This window comes from Antrostomus carolinensis, unplaced genomic scaffold (assembly GCF_000700745.2).
Source record: "Antrostomus carolinensis isolate BGI_N321 unplaced genomic scaffold, ASM70074v2 scaffold2844, whole genome shotgun sequence".
In the NCBI taxonomy this organism is placed as follows: domain Eukaryota; kingdom Metazoa; phylum Chordata; class Aves; order Caprimulgiformes; family Caprimulgidae; genus Antrostomus; species Antrostomus carolinensis.
Genome location: NW_010309881.1, coordinates 1 through 25,919, shown reverse-complemented (window position 1 = coordinate 25,919; position 25,919 = coordinate 1). Strand labels below are relative to the sequence as shown.

At 37.0% G+C, this 25,919-nt stretch overlaps 1 protein-coding gene across 1 annotated transcript in view; it reads left to right on the top strand.

The window, feature by feature from the left end:
• NUP205 (nucleoporin 205) overlaps positions 1-25,031 on the top strand; it is a 46,962-nt gene extending 21,931 nt beyond the window's left edge. The window contains 24 exon segments of the mRNA XM_010166209.2: positions 222-303; positions 1,545-1,709; positions 4,398-4,522; positions 5,478-5,592; positions 6,633-6,782; positions 7,834-7,908; positions 8,644-8,801; positions 9,761-9,841; positions 10,564-10,755; positions 12,356-12,626; positions 13,314-13,412; positions 13,865-14,013; positions 14,769-14,960; positions 15,158-15,279; positions 16,428-16,566; positions 16,786-16,912; positions 17,879-17,955; positions 19,545-19,670; positions 20,185-20,311; positions 21,047-21,213; positions 21,621-21,744; positions 22,646-22,774; positions 23,492-23,565; positions 24,694-25,031. Coding sequence (XP_010164511.2) covers positions 222-303; positions 1,545-1,709; positions 4,398-4,522; positions 5,478-5,592; positions 6,633-6,782; positions 7,834-7,908; positions 8,644-8,801; positions 9,761-9,841; positions 10,564-10,755; positions 12,356-12,626; positions 13,314-13,412; positions 13,865-14,013; positions 14,769-14,960; positions 15,158-15,279; positions 16,428-16,566; positions 16,786-16,912; positions 17,879-17,955; positions 19,545-19,670; positions 20,185-20,311; positions 21,047-21,213; positions 21,621-21,744; positions 22,646-22,774; positions 23,492-23,565; positions 24,694-24,846 — 3,219 coding nt within the window. The 3' untranslated portion in view covers positions 24,847-25,031.
• Positions 25,032-25,919: the final 888 nt, after the last annotated feature.

The window sequence follows — 25,919 nt, the reverse complement described above, 5'->3', positions numbered from 1 at the left end:
TTTAGCATATGTAACAACAGTATGGGTTTTTTTTTTCTGTTCAGTGGCTAATTGCTAACCTATGCTTAGAACAGCTGGGACACTTAACTCCTGCTTATTAACTTGGTTATATAATTTTTGACTAGAACTTATGTCAACTTATATGGAGGGAATTATGAAAAGTATTGTTTTCAATAACCTTAAAATCCGCTTCATTTCCATACCTCTGTCATTGAATATAGAGTATTAGCCAGAAGCTGATGGCTGGGTTTGTGGAATGTTTGGACAATGAAGATGCAGAAGAATTAATTAATCCAGATGATGGTATGTAAAAGGCTTCTTAAAAATGGATTACACTGTTATCTTTTGCATAGAATGAAATTAATGAAAGAGGTAAAGAAAGTGCTTTTAAGTCAGAAAACCCTTTTCTTTTTGGTATTTTCTGTAGAATTGAATCATAGAATCACAGAATGGTTAGGGTTGGAAGGGACCTTAAAGTTCCAACCCTGCTACCGTGAGCAGGGACACCTGAGGGTTGCTCAAAGCCTCATCCAACCTGGCCTTGAACACTTCCAGGGAGAGGGCATCCACAGCTTCTCTGGGCAACCTGTTCCTGTGTCTCACCACCCTCACAGTGAAGGATTTATCCCTAATATCTAATCTAAACCTGCCCTCTTCCAGTTTAAAGCCATTTCCCCTTGTTCTATCACTACCTGTCCTTGTAAGAATTCCCTCCCCAGCTTTCCTGTAGGTCCCTTCAGGTACTGGAAGGCCGCTATAAGATCTCCCCAGAGCCTTTTCTTCTCCAGGCTGAACAGCCCCAACTCTCTCAGCCTGTCCTCACAGCAGAGCTGCTCCAGCCCTCGCATCATCCTCTTGGCCCTCCTCTGATCTCCCTCCAATAGATGTGTCTTTCTTATGTTGGGGGCCCCGGAACTGGACGCAGTACTCCATGTAGGGTCTCACAAGAGCAGAGTAGAGGAGCAGAATCATCTCCCTTGACCTGCTGGCCACGTTTCTCTTGATGCAGCCCAGGATATGGTTGGCCTTCTGGGCTGCAAGTGCACGTTGCTGGTTCATGTGAGCTTCTCGCCCACCAGTAACCCCAAGTCCTCTTTAGGGCTGCTCTTGATCCATTCTCTGCCCAGCCTGGATTTGTTCTTGGGGTTGTCCTGACCCAGGTGCAGGACCTTGCACTTGGCCTTGTTGAACTTCATGAGGTCTTCCACCTCTCAAGCCTGTCAAGGTCCTTGGACTTTTAACAGAATGAAAAGCACCGATGTGTTGTTAAGGTGTGTCTGTAGTATGATAAGCCCACTACCAGCTGAGTCTGTTTTCAGAAGACAAGTATTTAACATTGCTCTGTGTGTATTACTTAGAGCTGTATTAATAGTAATTTGAAGTTTTGGTCTTGTATCCCTCCGTACTAATATAAGTTGATGCCTTAGCTTTCTTGTATTTATCTTGAAGGCTCTGAGGATTTATCCATTAAATGGGTTTATGAATTTCTTCACTTCATTATTCACCTCATCTTTTTTTTTTTAATATATTTTTTTTAAATCAAGAGCTGGAACCTGAGAAGGAGCGGGCACGAATCCATCATGAAACAAGGATCCATATTCTGAATCTCCTTATCACCTCTCTTGAGTGTAGTCCTCCCAGCCTTGCTCTGTATCTCTTGGGATATGAACTAAAGAAACCTGTCAGCACCACAAATCTGCAAGATCCAGGTATGAAGAAGAAAAGTTCATCTGGCATTTAATCAGTTCTATTACCAACACTGAGAATATTTATTGGAAGATTCATGGGGAGAAGTAGTTCCTCTTAAGAATAAGACAACAGGACTAGTTCTAATTCTCAAAAGCTAAGTTAAAAGGTATGTTGATACACAAATGCAGCATTTAAAGAGCTTCAGGATTTGATCCTTTGTTGAATTTGGATTTTGGAAGAGACTTGAAATTAGAGTTGTGGGGAAAATTATGATTTAGAAATGAAACATTTATTTACTGTTTTATGGAGCATGGTTGTGTCCGCAGTACAAAGCAGTTGGTTTGATGATCCAAGAAGTACCTACATATGACAAGATGGGAATCTACAAAGCAAGCTGTCACTTTGAACTGGTTATACTACTTGACTACTTTCCTGTCCCTTCTCAAACTCCTGTTTAAAATTAATTATAAGGAAGAAAAACAGTTTTGTTGCTTAATGTTGTAGAAGAAAACCTTTTAGAGTATGTGGGATTTAATTCTACTGCTAGGTGTATTAATATATTTATATATTCATAATATATAAATATATATTCATATGTATGAATATATATGATAATATGAACTTTAAAGCAACAAGAGTGACATTTCTAATGTTTCTTGAATTGGTGAAAAAAATAGTGTGTTAGTTTGTGTCTTTTTTGCCTTCTCAGCTTCTAATGTGTATTCAGTACAAAACAGATACTGATAAACTTGAGCAAGTTCAGCAGAGATGGTCAGGGAGCTGGAGCACTCAGCCTATGAGGAGAAGCTGAGGAATTGGGACTTCTTCAGCCTGGAGAAGAGAAGGCTTTGCAGGGATCTAATAGCAGTCTTCAAATACCTACAGAGAGGTTGATGAGAGGTTAAAGCCAGGTTCTTCAGAGGTGTGTGGCAGGAAGAGAGACATGGGACATAAACTGAGATGTGAGAGACAGTGGGCATAAACTGAAACAAGAGAGGTTCCAAGTGGATATAGGAGAAACTTTTTCACCATGAAGACAGTGAAGCAATGTAGTAGGTGTTACAGAGACTTCATGCAGTCTTCATGCTTGGAAGTTTCCAAGACCCAACTGTATAAAGCCATGAACAATCTGGTCTAATACCATAAAATGAGCAGTAACTTGGAGCTGAGACATCCTCAAGTCACAGAATCACAGAATGGTAGGGATTGGAAGGGACCTCATGAGATCATCTAGTCCAACCCCTCTGCCAAAGCAGGTTCCCTACAGCAGGTTGCACAGGAAGGTGTCCAGGCAGGTTTTGAACATCTCCAGAGATGGAGACTCCACAACCTCTCTGGGCAGCCTGTCTCAGTGCTCCTTCACTCTCACAGTAAAGAGGTTTTTCCTTAGGTTTATATGGAACTTCCACTGTTCCAGTTTTTGTCCATTGCCCCTTGTCCTGTCACTGGGCACCACTGAAAAGAGCCCGTCCCCATCCATTTGGCCCCTGTGCTTCAGGTATTTATGGACATTGATAAGATCCCCAGAGTCCCTTCCAGTCGGAAGTATGAGATTCTTTCTCCACTGTTTAAAGGATGTTTTACACGGATATGTTTGAAGAAACATTTGATTTTACCTATTTAGAGAAGAATATTTCTCATTATCTTTAGGTTTGTATTGGACTCTGTTGCCCAGCAGTTTTTAATCCTTCATAGTTCTAAGTGAAGGGGAGATAGGACCTGAATTTTATGTTGGGGAAAAAAAAAGTCTTAAAGGTTACTTGATATATCAGAAATGTGAAAAAAAAAGTTGGCAAGCATTTTTTTCATCTGCAAAGTAGCTTACAATTGCAGACCATATATGTTTTGGATATTTCCATAGTTACAGAATACAGGTAAATGATCTGTAGTCACACAGTTTTATAGGGTATAATACCTTAGGTCTGTGATAGGGGACTTTGTCTCAAAGCCATGAGAGCACCTTGTACACTTCTTTGAATTATCCCATTCATAATGTGAAGAAATAATGACCATAAGCCATTTGCCTCGAGATAATAATTTCCTGCTAAAGCATAAATTATACGTGTCCAAACAGAGAAGATGATTTCCCCTGTAAGAACTGCAGTTATTGATGCCTTTACTGCTTCAGGACATCTGTTTGGGTTGATGAAAGAATTAATTGGTTAAAGGAAGAATGCAAAAAATCTCTTCCTCCTTCCACTTAGTTGCAGTGTCAGGTACCTTTAAGAGCGTTAGTCATAAAATGGTTGTAATTGTAAAATAAAGACAGGAATTTAAAGCTCTTGTTTGAAATTGTCAAATAACTATTCAGTTAAAATTGAAGAGCAAGAATTCAAATTTTAATTTGGTTTATGCAGAATATTAAAGAATCAATTGAATCTTTTTTTTTTTATTTTTAATAGGACTGAAGATAAAGTTCTTAAATAAGTTTTGATTGCATAATTTATCCTCTTTCACCAGCATCTCAAAAGCCTACAGACTAACTATAAATGTTTTCATTAGATATTTGATGAAACACAGTCCCTTCTTTTATTTTAATTAATAGAGAAAAAACTTTGCTAGATACTTTAGCTGCAGCTCTTTGGAACAGTATAGTGCAGCACAAGGTATCTGAACAATTTAGTTTCCATAGTTCTGTGTACTAACCCATATTTGCTATGGAGGCTAGTAAGATCAAGAATATGAATAAATTATTTTTGTATTTTAAGGTGTCTTGGGTTGCCCACGGACTTGCCTTCATGCTATTTTGAACATACTGGAGAAGGGTACTGAAACAAGGAATGGGCCTACAGCAGTTCAGGAGTCTCCTCATCTTGCAGAACTCTGTTACCAGGTATTTGACATATTTTCTGTTGGCATATACTGAAAGTAGGCTTTAGATAAAATTAGCTACTTTTTGGTTTGTGAGCACAGATGGTTGATGATTTTGATAATACTTTCATTTTTAAAATGTATCTGTCAGGTTCTTATATACATTGAACTCTTTCTATTCTAACTTTTTCTGTGTGAAAAAATATTAGTTTATAGCAACACAGAAAACAAAGAATCTGCACTAATGCCAGAACTTGAAATTTGGATATACTTGTAAAACTAATGTTCTAAATAGTTTTGGAGAGCCTTTGAATCTGTTATGACCATATGCCATGTTTGTTTGGTTTTTTGTTTTTTGTTTTTTTTTTTTAATTTTAGGGCTACAGTTTGCCAGTAAGTAAGATAACAAATAATCCCAAATAAACCATTAAAATTATCTTATTTATTCTGTAGCAGTGAAAGAATGTATGGCTAAGGGGGTGAGATGGGGAAGACAGCTGAATTAGACACATGTGCCAAGTAGCTGATGTTTGCCCTGAAATCATATAATCATATGATTACACATCTGTATCATGCTGAAAATCTGTGGAATCTAGAAAGGATTTCAAACTTTATTAAAAGTGAAAGAGACCATACTGTAGAAGGAATAAAAGAAGATTTCCTGTCTTGGTGAACCTGGAGACTGAAAAGGACAGTCATGTTTAAGTGAGCTGAACAAGCAAAAAGGCTGATATAGTGTCATGTTGTGTGCAAATAGCCATTGGAATCATCAACATGCTGGTACTCCTTTAATGTTATAATTCAACATCTATTATAAATAATATGTTCAACTTTGGAGTAAGCTGATGGAAAACTTACTGTAAATACAGGTAATATTGTTCGAGCAGTAAAAGATTGTTATGCATCTTTTGATTTGGTGGTTGGTTTGTTTTTAAAATAAATTCCATAAATGGGTATCTACTGGTTTTGGTTGTCAGGTGATCTATCAGTTGTGTGCATGCTCTGATACGTCAGGTCCAACTATGAGATATCTGAGGACCAGTCAGGATTTCTTATTCACTCAGCTGCAGTATCTGCCATTTTCTATCAAAGGTAATTTTTATGCTAAGATAAGATTGTGCATGCTTAAAATTCAATTCATCTTTTGACTCCCTAGGAATCACAGAAAAAACATAGGCAGCATTATTAAACTGAATTAATTACTGCCTCTGCTAACCTTTTAATTCTGCAAAGGTTGAACTCTGCCTATTTAGGAAGTTCAGAATTAGTGCTGAATTTTTGTAAAAGAATGCTGGTTTTGGAATGCATCAAGTCTCCAGAAGCAATCCTAATCTATATTTCAGTTACCATTGTAGTTTTGTTAGATTTTGCTAAAGAAAAAAAAGCCAACAACATATTTTTGAACAGTAAGAATGCTATGAAGAATTGAGGGAATAGAAGGCTGGTGGTTGTAACCACTTGTATCTTCCCTTCCTTTGAATAAAGAACTTCTATTTGGTGATGGCATTAATTTTTAAATTAATAGATTGGTTTTTAATGTTTCAGACCAACATTTCCCAGGTGTCTTAAACTGCATAAATGTACTTATTCACTTTATCAGATGCTTGACCACTAGTCCTTTGTTAAATGATAATAAGCTTAGCATTTGAATACATATATCTAGCATGAGTAAAGCACTGTAGATGATTCTTATATAACTTAAGAATCTAAATTAGATGGACATAAAATATGAAGATTCTTGGAGACCCATGTTCAAGCCTTATGAACTTTGATTAAAGTTATAGTTCATTTTGGGTTAGTGTCTGATTATTTTCACTGAAATTATAATTGACACTATTTGCTCATGAAGCACTAATTTCTCCACAATGACTGTTAGTACAGGTTATATCCAGGTTTTTGTGTATGTGTGTACTTTTCATTGCATGTATATGTATGATTTGTTTTCACAGTAACCACATGTTCATGTAATGGCTTTTGCCAGATCTCTCAGTCCTTTTGTCTCATAAACAAAGTGTGAGCAGATAATAAGTAATAACATCCTCTAAAAGCTTTCTCAAATGAAAAATGCTTTCCTTGGAGTAAAAAATATTATTTATGCTCAATTTTATAATTGTTTCTTTATTCCCACCCAGAACACGAGATTTCAACACTGAACCAAATGTCGTGGCTGATGAAGACTGCAGCTATAGAAATGCGATGACCATCGCTGACCCGCCAGCGCTCCCACACACAGAGGCTGCTGCATCTGCTGCTTGATGACATGCCTGTGAAACCGTACTTGGGTAAGAGGAATTTATTCTGAGGGTAAATAAGGTTGAATAAATGGAAGTATGAGAGACTTTATTTGAATTATTTTCTCTATAACCTTGTGATAGTTTATTTGTGATATCGGCTCTGGAGTTGCCACTGGAGAGATGGGAAGAAAGGTGATGGTGGTTGTAGGCTCCAAACTGAAAGAAATCAGGGCATCTTTTTGTTCATTGCTGCTTTGTCCATGTTTCATTTTTGAAACATCTCAGTGTATAGACTGATATAAAAAATAAACATAGTTTATGGAGTAGGAGAGGAGAATATAAAAAAAAAAAATATTTTGGAATTCTATTCAGAGTTGTTACTGTGTAGAGAGGGTGGAAGGTTTTCCTTGGTAAACAGTTTTAGACAAAGTTTTCTCAGTCTTAACTTTTGTCAATCTGTCACACATTTTCAACCCTTCCTCACAGAAGATAGTAGCTACAGGTCAGTTTGGCTTTTGACATTATAACATTACAAAAATGATATTTCATCCCAATGTGACCTAAAATGCAATGTTAAATAAAAAGGCAAAATTTTCAGAGTTTCAGAACAGAGTAGTAGTGAATCAAGAGAAATAGTAACAGCTGTCAATAAAACTCTTTACATGGTAAAAGTAAACAAAGTAACTGGAAGGTACCATAAGGGGCTGCAGCAGTATGGTGTTTTCCCTCACTTCTATAGGTCTGAACACTGTCTCTTCATCCTTGTGGAGACGTGAGTATGGGAAGCTGTGTCCAGATACCCTCCTCATTTTACAGTGTTCATCCAACTGTATTATTTATAGTGGATGGTGGGGTGTCTTTTTAAGCATTTCTAGTACTATCTAATCTGTATTTGATAATTGGCTAGCTTCTGTGAGATAAGTATTGTTTTCATTTTATTAGCAGTCAAGGCTGTATTTGTGTGAGCAGACTTTCACATGAAAGGTTTGTCAGTGTGTGCTCTCTTCATCTTTCTCTTTCAGTATTAATAAAATAGGTGGCATTTTTTTGCTTTGATTTTTTTCTTTTAAATTTTTTCACTATGTTTCATTACCTTCAGCTGATGGTGAAGGAGGGATGGAAGATGAAAGTCGATCAGTCAGTGGGTTTCTTCACTTTGACACTGCTTCCAAAGGTAAGCATTATGGCTGTTGATTATTTCTCAGTAAAGTTTTTCTGATCCTGAATGGGAAGAGGGCCACCTCTAGAAAGGACTCTTTCAAAAAAGGAAATAATAGACTTTCTACATAGCAGCAGTACATAGAACAATTTTATTTAGTATGGGGAAAAAAAATGTATTTTAGAACCTTGACATAGATGGTTGGAGTGAGTGGAAAATACTGGACTGGAAAGGAAGTTAAAAGAGTCTGTCTTGAAATATCTGTGGAAGGGCAGAATGGGAGGGTGGCAGTCTATAAATTTACTGCTAATAGGAAAACAATGAGACTGTTGCTAAGCCTGAGCATACATGTGTTTTCATGGCAAAGAATATAAAACCCAAGTGAGTAACTTCAGATTCCTTACAATGCTTCTAAGTCTCAACAAAAGACTGCATGGTTCTCACTGAAAACCAGCCTGCATTTATTTAGGGGGACAAATTAGAATCTTGTATTTGTAAATATTGGATTACATGCATACATAACAGGAAAACAATACAGTATAACACAAATTAAGAATTTAAGGCTCTAGAAAGTGTTTTTAAGATCCTTATATGGATTGACAGCACTTTCTGAAGATTTAATGTTTTCGTTTGAAACTCAACACATTAAGATTTGGATTTACACAGGTAAATTAGGCTCCTGTTGTCCATTTGTTTTTTGTTTTTCCCTTGATATTTCTGAATACAGTTTGAATTCATTTACATTTCCAGTACGCAGGAAGATCTTAAGTATCCTGGATTCAATTGACTTCAGTCAGGACATTCCAGAACCTTTACAACTGGATTTTTTTGACTGGGTTCAGATTGAGCAAGTCATTGCTAACTGTGAGCACAAGAATGCACGTGGACAAGTGGTTTGCAACGTCAAGGTGTGCAGTAGTCTATGTTCTCAAGTTGCATGTGCTATTTTATATCTTGATGATGTTAATAATGATCAGTGTATTAATAATACTCGGAAACTTGCTTTCATATAAAAGTATGGCTATTTCAGATATATGCATAATTGGTATTGCACTATTTGGATTAGTTTCTTCTTCTACATTGCACACACTGATTTCTCATTTGCAGTAGACAGAGGCATCAGTTGAAGACACTTTCAGGAAATATTTTCTATCTTAATGTTTTTCCCATCTTGGAACACTCAAGTGATAGCGCGGAGATGACTTCTACCTTATGTATTTCATTGGCCTCCAGTACACAACTATGTAGTACTACATATGTGTACACCATTACATACACAACATATTTGTGTACTGCAGTAGTTCTTAGAGGCTTTAGTTAAGATGGTGTCACATTGTGATAAGTACTTGACAAGTGTATAATAAATAGCCCTGAAAAATTTGTGATCTGGGACAAGGGACAGAGCAGGAGGGGAATGTAATGTAAAAGTGATCTTGATGGTGATAGGAATGCAGCTATTCCATATTAGGAACCAGCTATTCTATAGTGTAAAATGTATTTCAGACTTGAGAGGAAACAAACGCTTCCTTCTGTGCAAGACTATAGTGGAGGCTGAAGAGGAAAGGGAGTGTGAAGAGTAAAAGGAGTGTTAGAAGAGCTCATGAAAGGACAGAACAACTTAAGACCAGAAGGAAATAAATGAGTGCAAAAATGAGAAGTGCAGTGAGCGTGGAAAGAGACTAGACAGCTAAAAGTACTGCAGTTAAAGAATGAAGTATGGAAGAAACCTAAAAAAATGAGTAAAACTTCTTTGAATCTCACTCCTTTGGTTGCATCTGTCATTATGTAGCCATCTCCTAAATACTTGTAGGAGGGAAAAATACGTCTTCCTTGTCACTAAAGCTGCTTTCTAACTTTTTAATTTCAGTACCTTCACAGAGTTCTGGTTGCAGAAGTCAATGCCCTTCAAGGAATGGCAGCAATAGGCCAGCGACCTTTACTTATGGAGGTAAGTATAGAAAAAGTAAACTACTGTTTGTTGTTGCTCTTGCTGGATTTCATACACTGTCAAGCAGTAAGCTTTACTATGAAAGCCTGTGATTTGGTATGATAAACTGCTACTTAATATACTGCTCTCTAAACAGCAGACCTGGAGTCTGTTTTCTTTTTTCCTGAACCTTTTCCCTCCCCATTATTCATAACAAGTGCAACTCCCACCCCACTGTACAGAAAGCAGTTCGTACTGATGTCACACAGCTATAGTTTCAGTGAATTTTGAGCTTAATTATTTTCTGAAGTTTCTGCATTCTTTTAAACTTAGTTGAAATTGGCAAAATGGATTTAAAAGTTGAAGAATGAAGAAGAAATGACTCAGACTAAAATGGGAAGAAAATGAAATGCACAAATAGATTCTTCATAGTTGGTTTTGGTTTGATTTTGAAATGTATATTAGAAAAGAATTTCCCTGGTTAATTTTTTTTTTTTTTTTTTTTTAACTATTAACTTGAGACATTAATGATGGAAAGGCCTTGTGAAAAAGAGCTCAGAAATGGATTGGTCTATCTTGTTAAAATGATTAACAGCAGCTTGTTTCTGATAAGATGAAGACTTTTTTTTGTTTTCCCCTTTCTCCCCAAGACTTACTGTAGAGAAAACTGTCACCTTGAAATCTGTCTTTGTCATTAACACTTTAGCATATTATAACTCAGTTTCTTTGTTGTGGGTTTTCAGGAGATCAACACTATCCTGCAGTATGTAGTGGAGCGGAACAAGCTGCTGCAGTGCCTCCATGCTAAGAGGCATGCTTTAGAGTCATGGAGACAGCTGGTGGAAATTATACTCACTGCCTGTCCCCAGGATCTCATACAGGCTGAAGACAGACAACTGATTATCCGTGATCTATTGCAGGATGTGCATGACAAGGTAATGCTATACTGGAAATCAACCCTCTCCTTGAACTTTATTGCTGTGTCTTTTTACCTTCAATGTTACTCTTGATTGTAATCTGGAAAAAAAATTATCTGCCTCTATTATTCTTTTTAGTTTTTTGATTGCTACTATGCTGAAGTTGAATGCACTGTGGACAAAGGGGGTACACTGTGCTTTTGCATAGCTACTGCTGAACAATAAACCATATATTGACATTTCAATATAATCCAGTATCATGGTAGTCTGGAAAGGGTGTGTGAGAAGGGAACAGCCCATTTTGATGAGGAACATAGAAGAACTCACTGAAGGGATAAAGGCAAACCGTACTGCAATTGCTAATTTATTGTATTTGGATGACTTGGTGCAAATCCTACTCCTGCTTCTTTTGAGAAATGAAAGAGTTGAATGAAGCTCCATAGTAGAAAAAGTAAAAGATTTTACTGTTAGAAGGCCTTCTGGAGATGTGAGAGTTTGCTTTAATATATTTGAAGGCTAGGTGTTTTACTAATGAATTACAGTAATAATTTTTGAGAGAGACTCGACAGTTAATACTGACCCAGCCATTCTCAAAGACAAAATTTAATGAAGGGTCCTTGTAGTGTTTAAGCTGCTGAGGATTTTTTTTTTCTTTATTGTGAGAATTAGGCTGTTTGTGGTTCTCCTGATTAGACAAGTTGTGTTTTGAGACATATATGTGAAAAAGTTATATTTTTTTCAAGCAAAGAGTAACCTTTTGGGGTTTTGTTGTTGTTCTTTCCCTTTTTTTTTTTTCTGTAGGAGTTAACTAAAAACTATTTTTTAGTGGAGTGCTGGTTTTATTTTTATGTGAACAAAATTAAAAAAAAAAAAAAAAAAAAGGAAACAAGGGATGCCTTTTCTAGCCAAAGGAATTTCTTTCTTAAAATCTTTACAGAGCAGAAATTTTCTGTAATACTTTAGTGAAGACTTTTGTTAATTTGAGAAAAAAATTACAATTATTTTCTTCTGAAAATAGTTGAACTACTGTACTAAATGACTGTATTGCTTAAAAGGAAAGCTCCTTGGGTGTCAGTGATAAAGATACAAGGTTTACCTTTTAAATGAAGTGAAGTAAAATAGTATGTGCTAACTTCTTGTTAGTGTTTCTCTACATTGTCATATATGCTTCCTTGATGCTCACCCCTTTGAGTTTTCTAAATTATATCTTCACATTTTCAATGGTAATAGTTTTCTTAAATAGCTGTAAAGCCAAGGGGATGTCAGTTGCTCTTTCCCTTATTAGGTTTAGATATTTTACCAATAAAGCAACTCAAATGTCAGCACATTTCTTCTCTTTTCCTCATCCGGATTTAATTATCATCCTGCCTGTGATTTGTGTAAATAAAACCCAGAAAGCTAATGGTCTTCTCAATTAAGGTGTGTTCAGCTCATCTTTCTGAACAAGTTTTGACACTACGGATTTTTGTTTTATATAGTGCCATGTTAATGAAATCCTTATGCATACATAAAAGAAATAGTTGTGAGAGGCATAATTAATTGCTTTAATAGGTCATGAAATCAGACACTTTTCTACTTCTTTTTTTTTCTTTTTTCCCCTTTTTTCTTTTGTATTAAGATCCTAGATGATGATGCAGCTCAGGAGTTGATGCCAGTGGTGGCAGGGGCTGTGTTCACCCTGACTGCACACCTGAGTCAGTCCGTGAAAACTGAGCAGAAACAGCCACTTGCACTCCCTATAGCGGGACGGTCCCAATATGTCTTCATGCTGGATGGTTCTTTTACCTCATCACCTGGCTCTGAGAGCATATCCATGGGTTTTGCTTCCATTGGTGACTCCTCCCTCCACATCATCTTAAAAAAGCTGCTGGATTTCATTTTGAAAACAGGTGTGTTGACCTTTGCAGTGCATGTGTGGGAATTCCAACTGCCAAGAGTAAAAAGATGGGCTGAGCTGCTTCCTGTTACTGCAGTGAAGATTTTTATTAGTCAATTAGATGGATCCTACATGATTAATACAGATCTAAATAATGTTACTAACAAGAAAAAAAATATAAAGGCATATTATTTCTTTAATCTGAAAAAGCAGAAGACAGGTGGGCAAAAACTGGAACTCTGAAAGTTCCACACAAACTTAAGGAAAAACTTCTTTACTGTGAGGGTGAAGGAGCACTGAGACAGGCTGCCCAGAGAGAGTGTAGAGTCTCCATCTCTGGAGATGTTCAAAACCCACCTGAATGCTTTCCTGTGCAACCTGCTGTAGGGAACCTGCTTTGGCAGAGGGGTTGGACTAGATGATCTCCTGAGGTCCCTTCCAATCCCTACCATTCTGTGATTCTGTGAAATGACTGTAAAGGGCATTTCATATTGCCACTTTTTTGGAGCAGCACAAACTTTCTGAATTTACTTATACTTACACTTATATGTGAAGAATAGAACTCTGATTTAAGAAATCTAGTTGTTTTATTTATTTCTATCAGCAGTGCCATTGGAAAGTTAGGTTAAGTGCCAGTGGAAGATGATGTTATGGAATTCACATCTATTTGGTTTTAATTTTGAATATTTCTTGTTAACAGGTGGTGGGTTCCAGAGAGTGAGGACGCACCTTTATGGATCGCTGCTGTATTATTTGCAGATTGCTCAGAAACCAGATGAACCAGACACTTTAGAAGCAGGTATGACCCAACTGTATTATGGAAAAAAAAATTGCTATCAAATCCTGAATGGTACAGTTTCTGTATGCTGAGTTGTCTTCTGGAAATAGATAGATTATTTCTAGATAGAAACCATCTTATTCCAAGAGTCTCTGAAATTAGTTGCTTATGCTAAATGATGCAAATCTTCGTCTATTCTGACCTGTCTAGCTACATAGGCGTTCAGAATTTGTTGTTCTGGATGAGGATATGAAATTTCTGACCTCCAGCACTAAAGAAGATATGTCATTGGTGTCCATTTAAAGCTATGCATCCTTCAGTTAAAACCCCTGTCCATTCTTCGGGGCATGTCTGTTGCAAGATACTGAGAAAGCCCTGAAGGATGTAGCTTCAGCTGTACTGTAGCTAAGCTAATGCTAAGCTTCCCATCTCTGCATTTTTTAAAATTTTTTTGTTTTGTTTGCTTTTTACAGCTAAAAAAACTATGTGGGAACGTCTGACAGCTCCTGAAGATGTGTTTAGTAAATTGCAACGGGAAAACATGGCAATTATTGAGAGTTATGGGGCAGCTCTCATGGAGGTGGTCTGTCGTGATGCTTGTGATGGTCATGAGATAGGCCGGGTAAATAAATCTGTTCCTTTGCAATTGTTGTTCTGTTTGTTTTAAAGAAGATTTTACTGCTGTGAAGAGAGGGGAAATTTCATGAGGTAGAACTAGAACATATTTTGTAGATACTTAATCTCTTCCAGGTTTCTGTCCTCCCACTCATCCTTCAAGCTGTTGAAAGTAGGGGCATACACGCATATTAATTTTTTTCTCAAAAAAGCCATGTCTTATTGTTTAAAAGTAAGGGTAGCAAGCACTGGTGCAACAGACTGTAGGTCTGGACTCCTATGGCATCGATTTGTTAGTAGTTTTAAATTATGGATTTATCGTTTATTTTATCAGTTTATTTTCTCACTTTGGGAAGATTTGGTGACTTTAAGAAGAAATAATTTCTGATAATAACTTGAATAGACAGGAATGTAATCAGAATGCAAGCTAGTTTTAAATAGTAATAGTGCTTGTAGCAATACTTTATTAAAATATTTTGGCATAGCTATTGGTCAACAGTATCTGTAATACTTTGTTGAAGGATAATAGAGGAAAGGTAATTATCTCATTATATACTAAAACATCAAGAAATCTTACAATATTTTTCATATAAAGGATTGCAATTGTAGTGCAGAAATGCACTCTGCTTTTAACAAACTGTTAGAAGCAACTGCTTAGCATTTAATATTTCTACATACTTATTAAAAATCTCTTTGATCTCAGATTTAATTATCTTTTGATTTTTTTTTTTTTTTTCTTCCTTGTTTCTTCCTCCATCCCAGATGCTGGCACTGGCTTTGCTGGATCGTATTGTTTCAGTAGACAAGCAGCAGCAGTGGCTGTTGTATCTCTCCAATAGTGGCTACCTGAAGGTGCTTGTGGATAGCCTGGCAGATGATGATCTGACTCTTCAGAGCTTGCTCATACCTCAGCCCCCTTTACTTAAAGCGCTGTACACTTATGAGTCCAAAATGGTAACCGTAATTCAGAAACAATTTTATAGCATGGTGGTTTTTTTGTTTTTTTAAATGAAGTTGTTTGTCTGTACTTCAGTTGATTGTACTCAGACTTATTTTACTAAAATAATAGTGTTTGAAATGATGCTAAGATCAAGAGAGAAAATAGTTGTCGTAAGTCTCATTGTGCATCTCCAATACTTATCCTTCTCCAGGCGTTCCTCACTAGGGTAGCTAAAAGTCAGCAAGGGGCATTGGAGCTGTTGCGGTCTGGAGTGATTGTGAGGCTGGCACAGTGTCAAGTCTATGACATGCGACCTGAAACAGACCATCAGGGGTAAGTGTTGGTTCCCTAGCTGACTTTGAAACTGTAATACAGTCTTAGAAGCATATGATGTCTTTTTATAGCCACAAGACTTTTGAGTAATTATTTGTGGGTTTACTCTTTGTGTGTGTCTGTGTGTGTCTGTGTGTGTTTCTTTAACGTATCGTTTCAGTTTAAAACTACCTTTTAGTCAGGGAAAAATTCCAAATAAGTGGGTGTGAGGTTGGCTTGCATGCCCAGTTACTTGGACTATGTAAAAACTTATTTGTTTGATACCTTAGATAGGAATGGTCCATGTCCATAATAATAATAATTATTATTATTATTAAATAATTTAGACTGTAATGTTTGAAAAATAGCCTACACTTTAAATTTATTTTGGAGGCTTTGCAGTTGGTGAACAAAAAGTGCAGAGTTCATCCTTCCCCATAAAGCACTAATGAGACGGTAGTGAAGTAAATGTTATTTAAGAAATATTTAAAGCTGTGTTTAAAAAAAAAAAAATCACATTTATGTATTGCTTGACAAGTTTCTTGATGCATTGCCACTTTGTTAGACATTGTGAGCTGGCGAAATCACCCTGGCTGGTTTCAAACCTCGGTCCTTGCTTTAAATTTACAGTTCTTAGTGACACACTGTGGGTTCAAACACTTTGGAAAAATCTAAGACTTTGACAAGTACTCTGTGTAGAAGTGCTAATCAAATCTGTAAGATTGTATGAAACCTACAGAGCATTTGTAGAGGATTGTATTTGTCAGTTGCTTTAGAATTAAGCATACCTTGTCCTAAAATATTTGAGAATATTGTTCTATATGTGAGTAAAGAAAATAGATACCATATTTCTACAACAAAGTGATCTGACTTAATGTAGTATAGTGCAAAGAAGTAATTTTCTCCACTTACAGAAAGTATCTGTCAGCAGCTTTCTAGGTAAATTGCAGCAGCTGTGTATCATAAATTTGTTATAATGTAAACTCAATTCAAGTACAGGCCTATTCTTGAAATATGAATGCTTGCAGGTTCTTGAGGGTGATTGTACGCTGAAACTCTGCCTTGGTAGTGGGCTTCAATTTTCTTGCACTTTTATCTATCTATCTTTTTTCTTTTCTTTTCTTTTCTTTTCTTTTTTTTTTTTTTTTTTTCTTTTTAAACCTCTTAAGAATGTATGGAGTGAGAGATCCTCCAGTCTTCATTCCAGCTCCAGTGGAACGTTATCGCCAGATTCTTCTTCCAGCTCTTCAGCTGTGCCAAGTGATCCTCACATCCAGCATGGCACAACACTTGCAAGCAGCGGGACAGGTAAGTTCCAAAAGATGCTACAATATCACTGCTGCTGCTCATTCAAAGAAATTATGTGTCCTTTTGTTCTGAAAGCAGGCTTTTTTAAAATCCCATCCTCACATACATAAGGTAGGGGAGATCACTTCAAAATTCTCCATAAGTAAAAGCATTGCTGCTTTTCTGCTCACTAGTAAATTTTGAGACATTAATATTTTTCCTTTTCTTCTTGTGGTACAGGTTTTGCAGTTTCTAATTTCCCATTCAGATACTATCCAGACAATCCTGAGGTGTCAAGATGTTAGTGTTGGATCTCTCCAGGAGCTGGCCTCCCTTACAGGAATAATCAGCAAGGCAGCTTTGCCTGGTAGGAACTGTGGTTTTGAAGTCTCTTAGCCCCATCTACATGAATCTCAGGCTTTGTTTTCTATAAAGAAATAGTAAGACATATAAGGTATGTCTACTACAATACAGAATTTTCTTGACATATAAAGCTCTGGGAAAAATAAAGAAGTGTTAAATAATTGTTCTTGAAGTAAGCATGGTGGATTTGAAGTGGATGTAGTGCCCTTATCAATATGCATTTGACTTCTCGTTTTCTTTTCATTATGCTACCTGACAGTAAGTACTTTTTGTCTTTGAGATGACTTGCCAATAGTAGTGTTCAAAGTGCATGTGGTATCTTCAAAAAGAATTTCCATTCAGCAAATTCTGTGACTGAGGAAGTGAAGACAGAAAATTTTTTGCATACCTATATCTTTGTTTGTCTTCTCTGTTTTTATTTATATTAAAAAAGAAAGTTTTCAGGGAGAAGCACTGTGGATTAGCATAGTGACATTTCTCTTGGGTGACTTATCTTCACAGAGGACTTAATAATTATTGTGATGGATATAGTGATTTCTTCTGCATGCTAGAAGGCTTGCTTATGATTTCAAAATAGCTTCTCTATTTTGATTTCATAGCTTTCTTTGTTCAGGAGAGATTTCTGACTACAGTAGAAAGGAGTGCAGAGCTATAGTTGAGCCCAGATGTTTTTTTGCTTACAGTATACTGAGCTTTGCACAATAGCTGCAATTTTCATGCTAACCTTCTTTCCTCCTCTGTCCCCCCGCCTTTTAATTACTTAGCAGAACAGTAAGCTACATGCTCTTGTGTATCTCCTAGTAGTTGCATTTATATCTGAGTGTTTTCCTCAAACTGTGCAAAAATATAAGTTGTATGTCTGGCTGAAATTTTTCTGTGCTTCTATTTAAATGTATATACTGTATAAATCTGTTTTCTTTTGGAAAAAAACCCAACAAAGTGTTAATTTAATGGCTGTATTTTTTATCAGGAGTGCTAAGTGAGCTGGACATTGATGTTAGTGAAGGGACACAGGTGGAGCTACAAGGACATATAAGCCGATTTCAGGTAATAAAGTTGAGAAGTTAACACTTGTCCTTTTAGAATTGTGTATGTACATGAATTTCTTCCTGGTTTTGTACTCTGACTAGTAGCTATGAAAGTAGCAGTTATGAAAGTGATGTTTTCACTGTGATTAAGAAGAATGTGTAGTGGTTTGGGGTTTGGTTTGGTTTTTTTTTGACAGAGAGTGGAGGTGGTTTGTGTTTGAATGTGGTGGTTTGCGTGGTGGCTGTTTTTTGGTGGTTTGGTTTTTTGGGTGGTTTGGTTTTTTTTCCCCAGCCAAGTAGAAAATACAACATTTGACAATATCAGAGTTGCATCAGGGACTTTATTTCCCACCCCTGGTTTAGGGCTTATCTTATGTGGAGGAGAAGAATAACTTGAGGTCAATGCCAAAGCATGTGAAGTCGTGCAGAAATACTTTGTTACCGCTTCAGCCACAAGAATGTCTCCAGCTCAACAATTTAGAGTATCAAACACGCTAGTGTTTTATTTCTTTCCTCCCCGTTTAAAAATAATCCTGACTTAGAAACCAGAATGAAAGCTGAGATAGAGTAAGTCTTGCTCAAAAGCTATCATTTCAGACCTCTTTTTCAGCTCAGCATCCAGCAATGTTTTTGAAGCTTTGTGATTCATGTGAGCAAGGACTTTTATAAAGAAATATTTCATTGAAAGCTATCTGTAGAAAGGGCTGCCCTGTCAAATACTTCTGATTGCAAGAGAAGTGTATGTTTTTTGGACCCTTGGTAGTAACTATTAGGCTGGCCAGCCTGAAGCGAAGTAGCAAGCTGTACATGATTGCTGTAATGCTGGGGTACTCTGTATTCTGCTGCATTATGTCAGCAAGAAATTCCCATGGGAAAGCAGAAAGATTTTATTTTATTTTTTTGGTTATAAGGTGTTTTAATTAGTTAATTTGAAAACTGAGTTGTTCAGAACAAAACTGCAAATTAGTCATCTGTTACTATAACTTTTCTCTCTAGTTTGTCCTGTTATTTTCATCAAGTAATAAAAGGATTTAAGTGTTTTGCTCTCCCCCAAAAGTAATTGCCAAAAAATCTTTAATTTTTGTTATCTTTTTTGCTGTTCCACACAAAACTGACTTACAGTCTGAGGCACTTTGGTGATCTTAACAGCCACGTGTAAACTAAAAACCAAATTTATTGATTGTTACTCTTTTTATGGAACTATTGAATTGGTTTTTGCACTTTACTTTTATGGAGCTTATTATCTGCATATCTAGTTTTGTTAGTTTGTCTATATAGGTAAAGGTGTTTTAAGTGGGAATGGGTAAATGTAAACTGTCACTGATGCTAGTCAGTATAAATAGTCTGGAAGAGACATAAGAAAAAGTTGTGCATCTTTGAATTGCATTAATTTCTCAAGGAACTGTTTTAGGGTGCCATTAATTTTTAAATTAATTCAGTGAATTAAAACACCGTGTTTTAAAACTTAAGTTTTGTTTACAAAGTGCTAAAAGTTTTACCTGCATTGCTCTTGCTGTTGTATTTTAAGGGATGTGTATCAATTAAGTGAAAAAAATAATGCATTTAATTTGTTGAGATCGTAATTAGAATGTTAATTTCTCATGGCAGCGCCAGTGCTTAGGACTGCTGAGTCGGTTTGGTGGTTCAGACAGACTACGTCAGTTTAAACTGCAAGATAATGCAGAGGGAGATAGAGTGAACAGGAGGGATGAAATTGAGTTGGCCATGCAACAGGTAAGGACACAAGAAGCTGCTAGAACCTTCAGTCTCAAATTGTGACATTTTACCTGCTATGCAGATTTGTTTAGTTGTCACACTTCCATAGGATAGTGGTAATGCTCTATGCTGTTTTTAGTTTGGTATAGGATTCCACATTTTATTTCTATTTAAAGTAAACCTTGAAAATTTGGTTACTTAAATTTGCATTAGCATCCTTTATTGTTTTGGGCACAAAATCTGTGGACTTCAAAGCTTTAAACTGATCAGAAATTTCAAAATGAAGGCTGAGTATAGAGGACAATGGCTAACACTAAGTTAGAGCCAAAGGGGACTTAAAATTGAGCAGAATTTTTAACTAGCAGGTTTGGGAGAGAGGCAAGGTTGCAATTCCTAGACTTGAAATAGAAGTGAGGCTGTAACTGATCAGAGAAGAGAGGGAGCAAAACATACTGTTTATTGACACCCATTTAGATATTGTAACTGACCTGCTGCTGGTTTGGTTTTGTTTTTTTTTTTTTTTTTTTGGCAGATCTGTGCAAATGTGATGGAATACTGTGAGTCACTTATGCTGCAGAGTGCCCCCAGTTTTCAGCACGCTGTTTGTCTGTTTACTCCGAGCCTGTCAGAATCGACCAACCGAGATGGGCCTCGTCAGGGTGAGATATTGGGCTTCCCATTTTACGAGACTGAATGGTGCGACATTTGGGCTAGTAGAAAATGATGAACCAGAGGCTGTATTTTCACATACACTTTAAGTCACTTTATGCCAGTACTGTAGCTGCCCATTTCTAATTCTGGAATACATGCTTGTGCAGCCTGGCACTAAGCCAGATAAAGAAACTAATCCAAGTTAAAACAAATGTGACCAAAAAAATCCTTTCAATTCACTTCCCGTGGCAGCTCAGAAACACGTATATCACTAAAAAAAGAGTATGTAAATAAATAGCATGAGATGGGGGAAGGTGAGGATTTCTTTTTTTCAGCGTCTGTGATGTATTACATTATGTGAAACTAGGACCTCATTTATGACATATAAGATGTGTTTTGATGCTGACTGGAACTCTTGATGATGCCACATGACAAGAGTTTACAGTGTGCTATTATGCAGCTGAGTGGTTAAAATATTTAAATAGAAAATCTTCTGGCCTAGTTACACTTCATGTGTTACACTCAGTACTGTACTGTGCTGACTGCCTCCTAGTACTGCAGCCACAGAACTTTTTGCCTAGACTTTCATTTGTATTACTTCTGACACAGAAGTATAAAATATAAACTTGCCAGTGCTCTCACGTGTTTCACTACTTTATTGCCAGAGAGCATACCTTACTAATTTCTTGTTCTTTTTAAAATTTTAAAAATATTACTTATAACTTGTTCATTATCTTTTCTAGATACACAAGCACCAGTGGTCCCATACTGGCACTTGCCTGGCTTGGGCATTATCATGTACCTGCTGAAACAGAGCACTAGTGATTTCTTCAGTTACTATGATAGCCATCGTCAGAGTGTTAACAAACTGCAAAATGTAGAGCAACTCCCACCAGATGAAATAAAAGAGGTAATAGTTCTTCTGCCTCTGTAGTCTCTGTACTGTTTGTAACTTAAGACATAGCTGTAACAGAGACTCCAAAGCATCTTAGATAACTAAATAGTTCCAGTTCTTGTGCATATTCCTTTCTACTGTTGATGAAGGGGTCCATAGCATGAGTGACCTAAAACTTCAGGGAAGATATTTGGCTTAACTTTGTAAAAGTTGTGATTTTCGTTATAGTTGCTTGGGGATACATGTAATTTCTCAATTTTTTGGTCAGCCAGGTTACGCAAATTCAAAATACCGAACACAGTTTCAAAGAAATAGTAGCTGACAAGGAAGTTCTAGACATTGATAAGTAATTGTATTTGCTCATTTCTTCTGATGCTCTGTGATTTGCTACAGTCTTCTTGTTTTTCCTCTTCTTATCACAGCTGTGTCAGTCAGTTATGCCAGCTGGGGTTGATAAAATCTCCACTTCCCAAAAATACATTTTGGCAAGGCGACGCCTGGTGAAGCTGATAAACAACCGAGCCAAGCTGCTTTCTCTCTGCTCCTGTATCCTTCTAAAATTGAACTGTTCCTCAAGGTGATGCTCCAGAAAAGCAGAAAAATAAGAACAGGTTCTTTTTACCTAGATTTCTGACCACTCTGAACAACACTTTTTGCAAAAAGGAAATTTGAAATCCTGAAAATTAAATTAGTAAGAGGGTATTGTTCTGCAATTGTCAGAATGTAAATATTTAAAATGTGGTAATTCCCATTTGGAGACCCTGCTGGGACTTTCTGCAACATTATAATGGAGGAGTTACTACAGCCCAGCTCTTCAATTCAGTATCCAGACCCACTAAACATTCACATGAGTGTCATGGAAGAAATATTTTGAAAAACAATTTTATAATGCCTTTCAGAGTAACTGTAGTTTCCTGTAGTCTTAAGAGTCAACCTCGCATAAACTTAATCTCTTAAACACCAACAGTTATATGGAAATAACAAGTCATGTGCAAAATAATTGGCTGATCAGAATTGTCCTCTGAAACCTACTTTGGGAAAGATGTGCTGTTGCAGACTTACCTGTTGTAACTTAGGATGTGACTGCCATGCCCAGCTTTTAACCTCAGCTTCAGTTCACTGTCTCTGAGTGCTCATGTGATTTGCAGTGAGAGCTCAGTGGCACACGGCGCTGTGGTGCAGTGCTGGTTTGCAGCCTGTTCAGGGTGAGCCGCAGTCGCTGGAGTAGCCTGGCCGGCTCCGCACTGAGGCAGGTAGTGAGAGCGCAAGCGATCCATTGCCAGGCCATAGCAGTGCGGGTGAGAAGCTTCTGCTGGAAGAGGTGACAGATGGGTGAGCTAACATCTTCAGCTGCTTCAAAGCGTTGCTCATTTACTGTATGCTCGTATAGTAAATGTACAATCTAAGGACAACAAAATTAGGCTCCTTCACTTAGATGTGTCTGCAGATATTATAGAAACATGTCTCTTCATTCTTTGGCGTCATCTGGAACACTATCTACTGTATTGCACACCCACTGACTCCCAAGACCCGCTGCTGTCCTCCAGGATGTCATTTAAGAAAGGAAGGCTACAAGGTAAAATATCTAAAACATCAAAGTGCCTTTGAATAATTTCTGAATAATTTAACGTTAAAACTGATTTGCTGTTATTGATATTTTGCTATTTACATTTAATAAAAGAGATGTTGTTTGGATTTGGACATATCTTTGGAATTTCCTCTGGAGAATTGGCAGTAAGAATACTGTTAAGTCATAGACTTCTGGGTTTTTTTTCTATTACACATAACCTCCAAAGAAAAGTAAAATTAACTATTTTTTTATTTCTGTTGTTCAAACCAAGTGAAGTACAAATAATATAATCGGATCAGTTCTGAATGAACAACTTATATGAAAATATGTTAATGTCATAATCTAAGATGAAATTAAGAACTAAAATGAAGACTGGTCCTGTGAAAGCATTTTTAGAATTGTAGGCACCATTGATTCAGCAGAAGACTTTGTTGAATTTTGTTTAAAAAAAAGAAAAATAGAAATGGAAGGTGTCAGAAAGGGAGAAGTGTTCTGGGGACAAGCTTTTTGCTTTAAGTGCTGTGTTGTGTGATCAAAATTATTTATGTCTCTTACTGTAATGGTTTAGAGAAAATAGGTTAAGTCAAAAAATTAGTGAAATTTCTAATACACAAATTTACTGACCAGTTTGGAACACTGCATTTTAAGCTCATTTTATAACTTGATGGGGAGAAGATAGTGTTTCAGCCAACGTAGTTTTAACATCTTATTTTCTATCACTAGATTCCTTTGGTTCAGAGCCCAACTCGGATTTCAGTAGCGGACTGAATCGAGTGAGCCAGCATGATATAGAACAGGTGAGATGTGACAGTCTGTTGAAAAGTACTGAATGTGCTTGATTACCATACAGCTCTTGAGAGCAGTCTGACTGGAGTTTTCCCACCTCCAAACAACCTGTGGTAACACCAACAGGATATATAACTTAATTTAGGATTAATGAAATGTTCCAAAAAATGTTTTGGAAAGTATTATGAAGCAGGTAGCAGTTGTGCTGTGGCACACATTTTCAAGTCTTGATATAAAAAGTTAAATGAAAAATGAGCTAGACTGACAAAAACAATCATTCTTTTTCGCTTGTAAACCAGTCAAATGGTTTGCAGGATTCCCAATTTTCTGTGATCCTGTAGCTGTTTACTACAGGTCAGCTGCAGCTAGGCTGTAGAGACATGAGACTGGAAAGGGTAACAAACTGAGGAGACGATAAAATGTGAATGGTAGCAAATAAGTGATTTCTGCTTACACAGCAACTTAACAGTTTGTGTAGATTTCATGCAGAAGTGGCAAAAAAAGGTATTTTTTATTAATAAATCCCACTGACATTTCTACTGCTGTTTGTGCAGAAAAAAACCTGTTCTTAAAAACCTGTGCAGTCTCAAGTACCTTTATAAGATCAAGAATTGTAAGAACAGTTGTATGTGTGTTTTATGATGAGGCATCTGTCTTTTATTTCATTTGTTCAAAAGTAAAATATACAGTAATGTCTTGCTCAAATACTTAGAATGTAATTAATTTTTTCAGTGACTGTTTAAATGAATGAAAAAATGCTGTCTGTGCACATGGACTCTAATTCCTAAACAGTCCTTAAAGGACTAGGAAGATTTTAATTAGAAGACATGTTTGTATGACATAAAACTGTTTAATTCCTAAAAATTGGAGAAGTTTTAAGGTGGCAGTATTTGGATAATCTGTAAATGCTGTCACGCAAAAACCTCTGTAGAAAGGGTAGCCATTATGTAATTTAGAGAGAAACATAAGGGAAGAATGCAACTCGTACTTATTAGGGGATTCAGAAATAAAATACTTCTGGAAGTGCTTTACTGGATAAATCATGGTAAAGTGTTGACAGGTAGTTCATGATGGGTAAGGAGACGTTCCAGAGAGGGAAGGTTTTCTGTTGCTGACTGTAACAAATCTCTGTTTCTCAGCTTCAGATTGAAGCCACCAACAGCTTTGGTGAATCTCTGCAGAAGAAGCTTCTGGACATCGAAGGGTTATATTCTAAGGTGCGGTCAAGATACACCTTTATTCAAGCTCTTGTTAGACGTATTCGCGGACTCCTAAGGATATCAAGGACCTAAAAGACTCTGATACATGTTGTTTGCCCTTGAAGCGGTGTACTAGGGCAAGCCTTCTGGATCATGAGATTTTATAGATCATACATTTTCTAAATAATGTCAAAAATATTTTGTTACTTCTTTCCTTATCCCTATGGATCAGTTTTGTGTGTTCTTTCCTACTGCTCCCAACTTGTCAGGAAAAATAAAAGTATTGTTTTTAACTGAGTTATGATTAATGTAAAATTTCAAGCAAGAAAGAATTCTAGTGGAGGACACAAAGGAAACAAAAGCAGTTCTACAACTGTGATGATAGTACATTTATGGATGCTTTCAGAGGAAAGTAAGAAGTCTGTGAGCTGTTCTTGCTTCACATAGAGGTTTAATGAAAACATGGGGTTCGAGTTTCGTTACTTGCAGACTGTGACCACTCTGGTGTGGATTCGAGATGAAGGGTGACCATTTTGCACTGTGAACTGCGTGTTTCTGCTGCCCCTTGCCCCGCGTTTTTTCAGCTGACAGAAGTACCAGCTGCTTCGCTTTGGACAAGTCTAGATAAGAAAATAGTAATAATAAAATATGGGGAAAGTAATGGAAGGTGACTGCCCGAGGTTTGGTTCTTAGGGCTTGGGGGAAGTAAAGTTTTCTGTGCTGTTCTTGCTGGAACAGGACTATAAAGACAGAATAAAGTGCAGGAGGAGGAAGCCAACACGCTTGAGGGGTAAGAGTGGTTGTGTAGTTACAGATTGTTCTCAGATGTTCCTATCTTCTTTTCTCACATTAAAAAAAAAGCGTCACCCATGCTGTTGCCAGTGAGAGCTGTTGCATTTCTCATTTCTAAAGCCCGATGCTTGTGCCTTCCGTCTCCCCTGAGTTATCACTACTTAGTATTTAACATTTTTTATGATTTCATACTTATTCATCTGCACGCTGTAATTACATGAATTACATCATCGTTGGTGCAGGAAGGTGAGGGCCGTGCTCTCCGATGATGGTTATCAGGGAGCAGCGAGACATTAACGGGTCACGGAGCTGGACTTTTTCCCGTTTCTCCGCCCTCAGTGCGCAGCCGGACCGCGCGCGCAAGGGGGGCACTG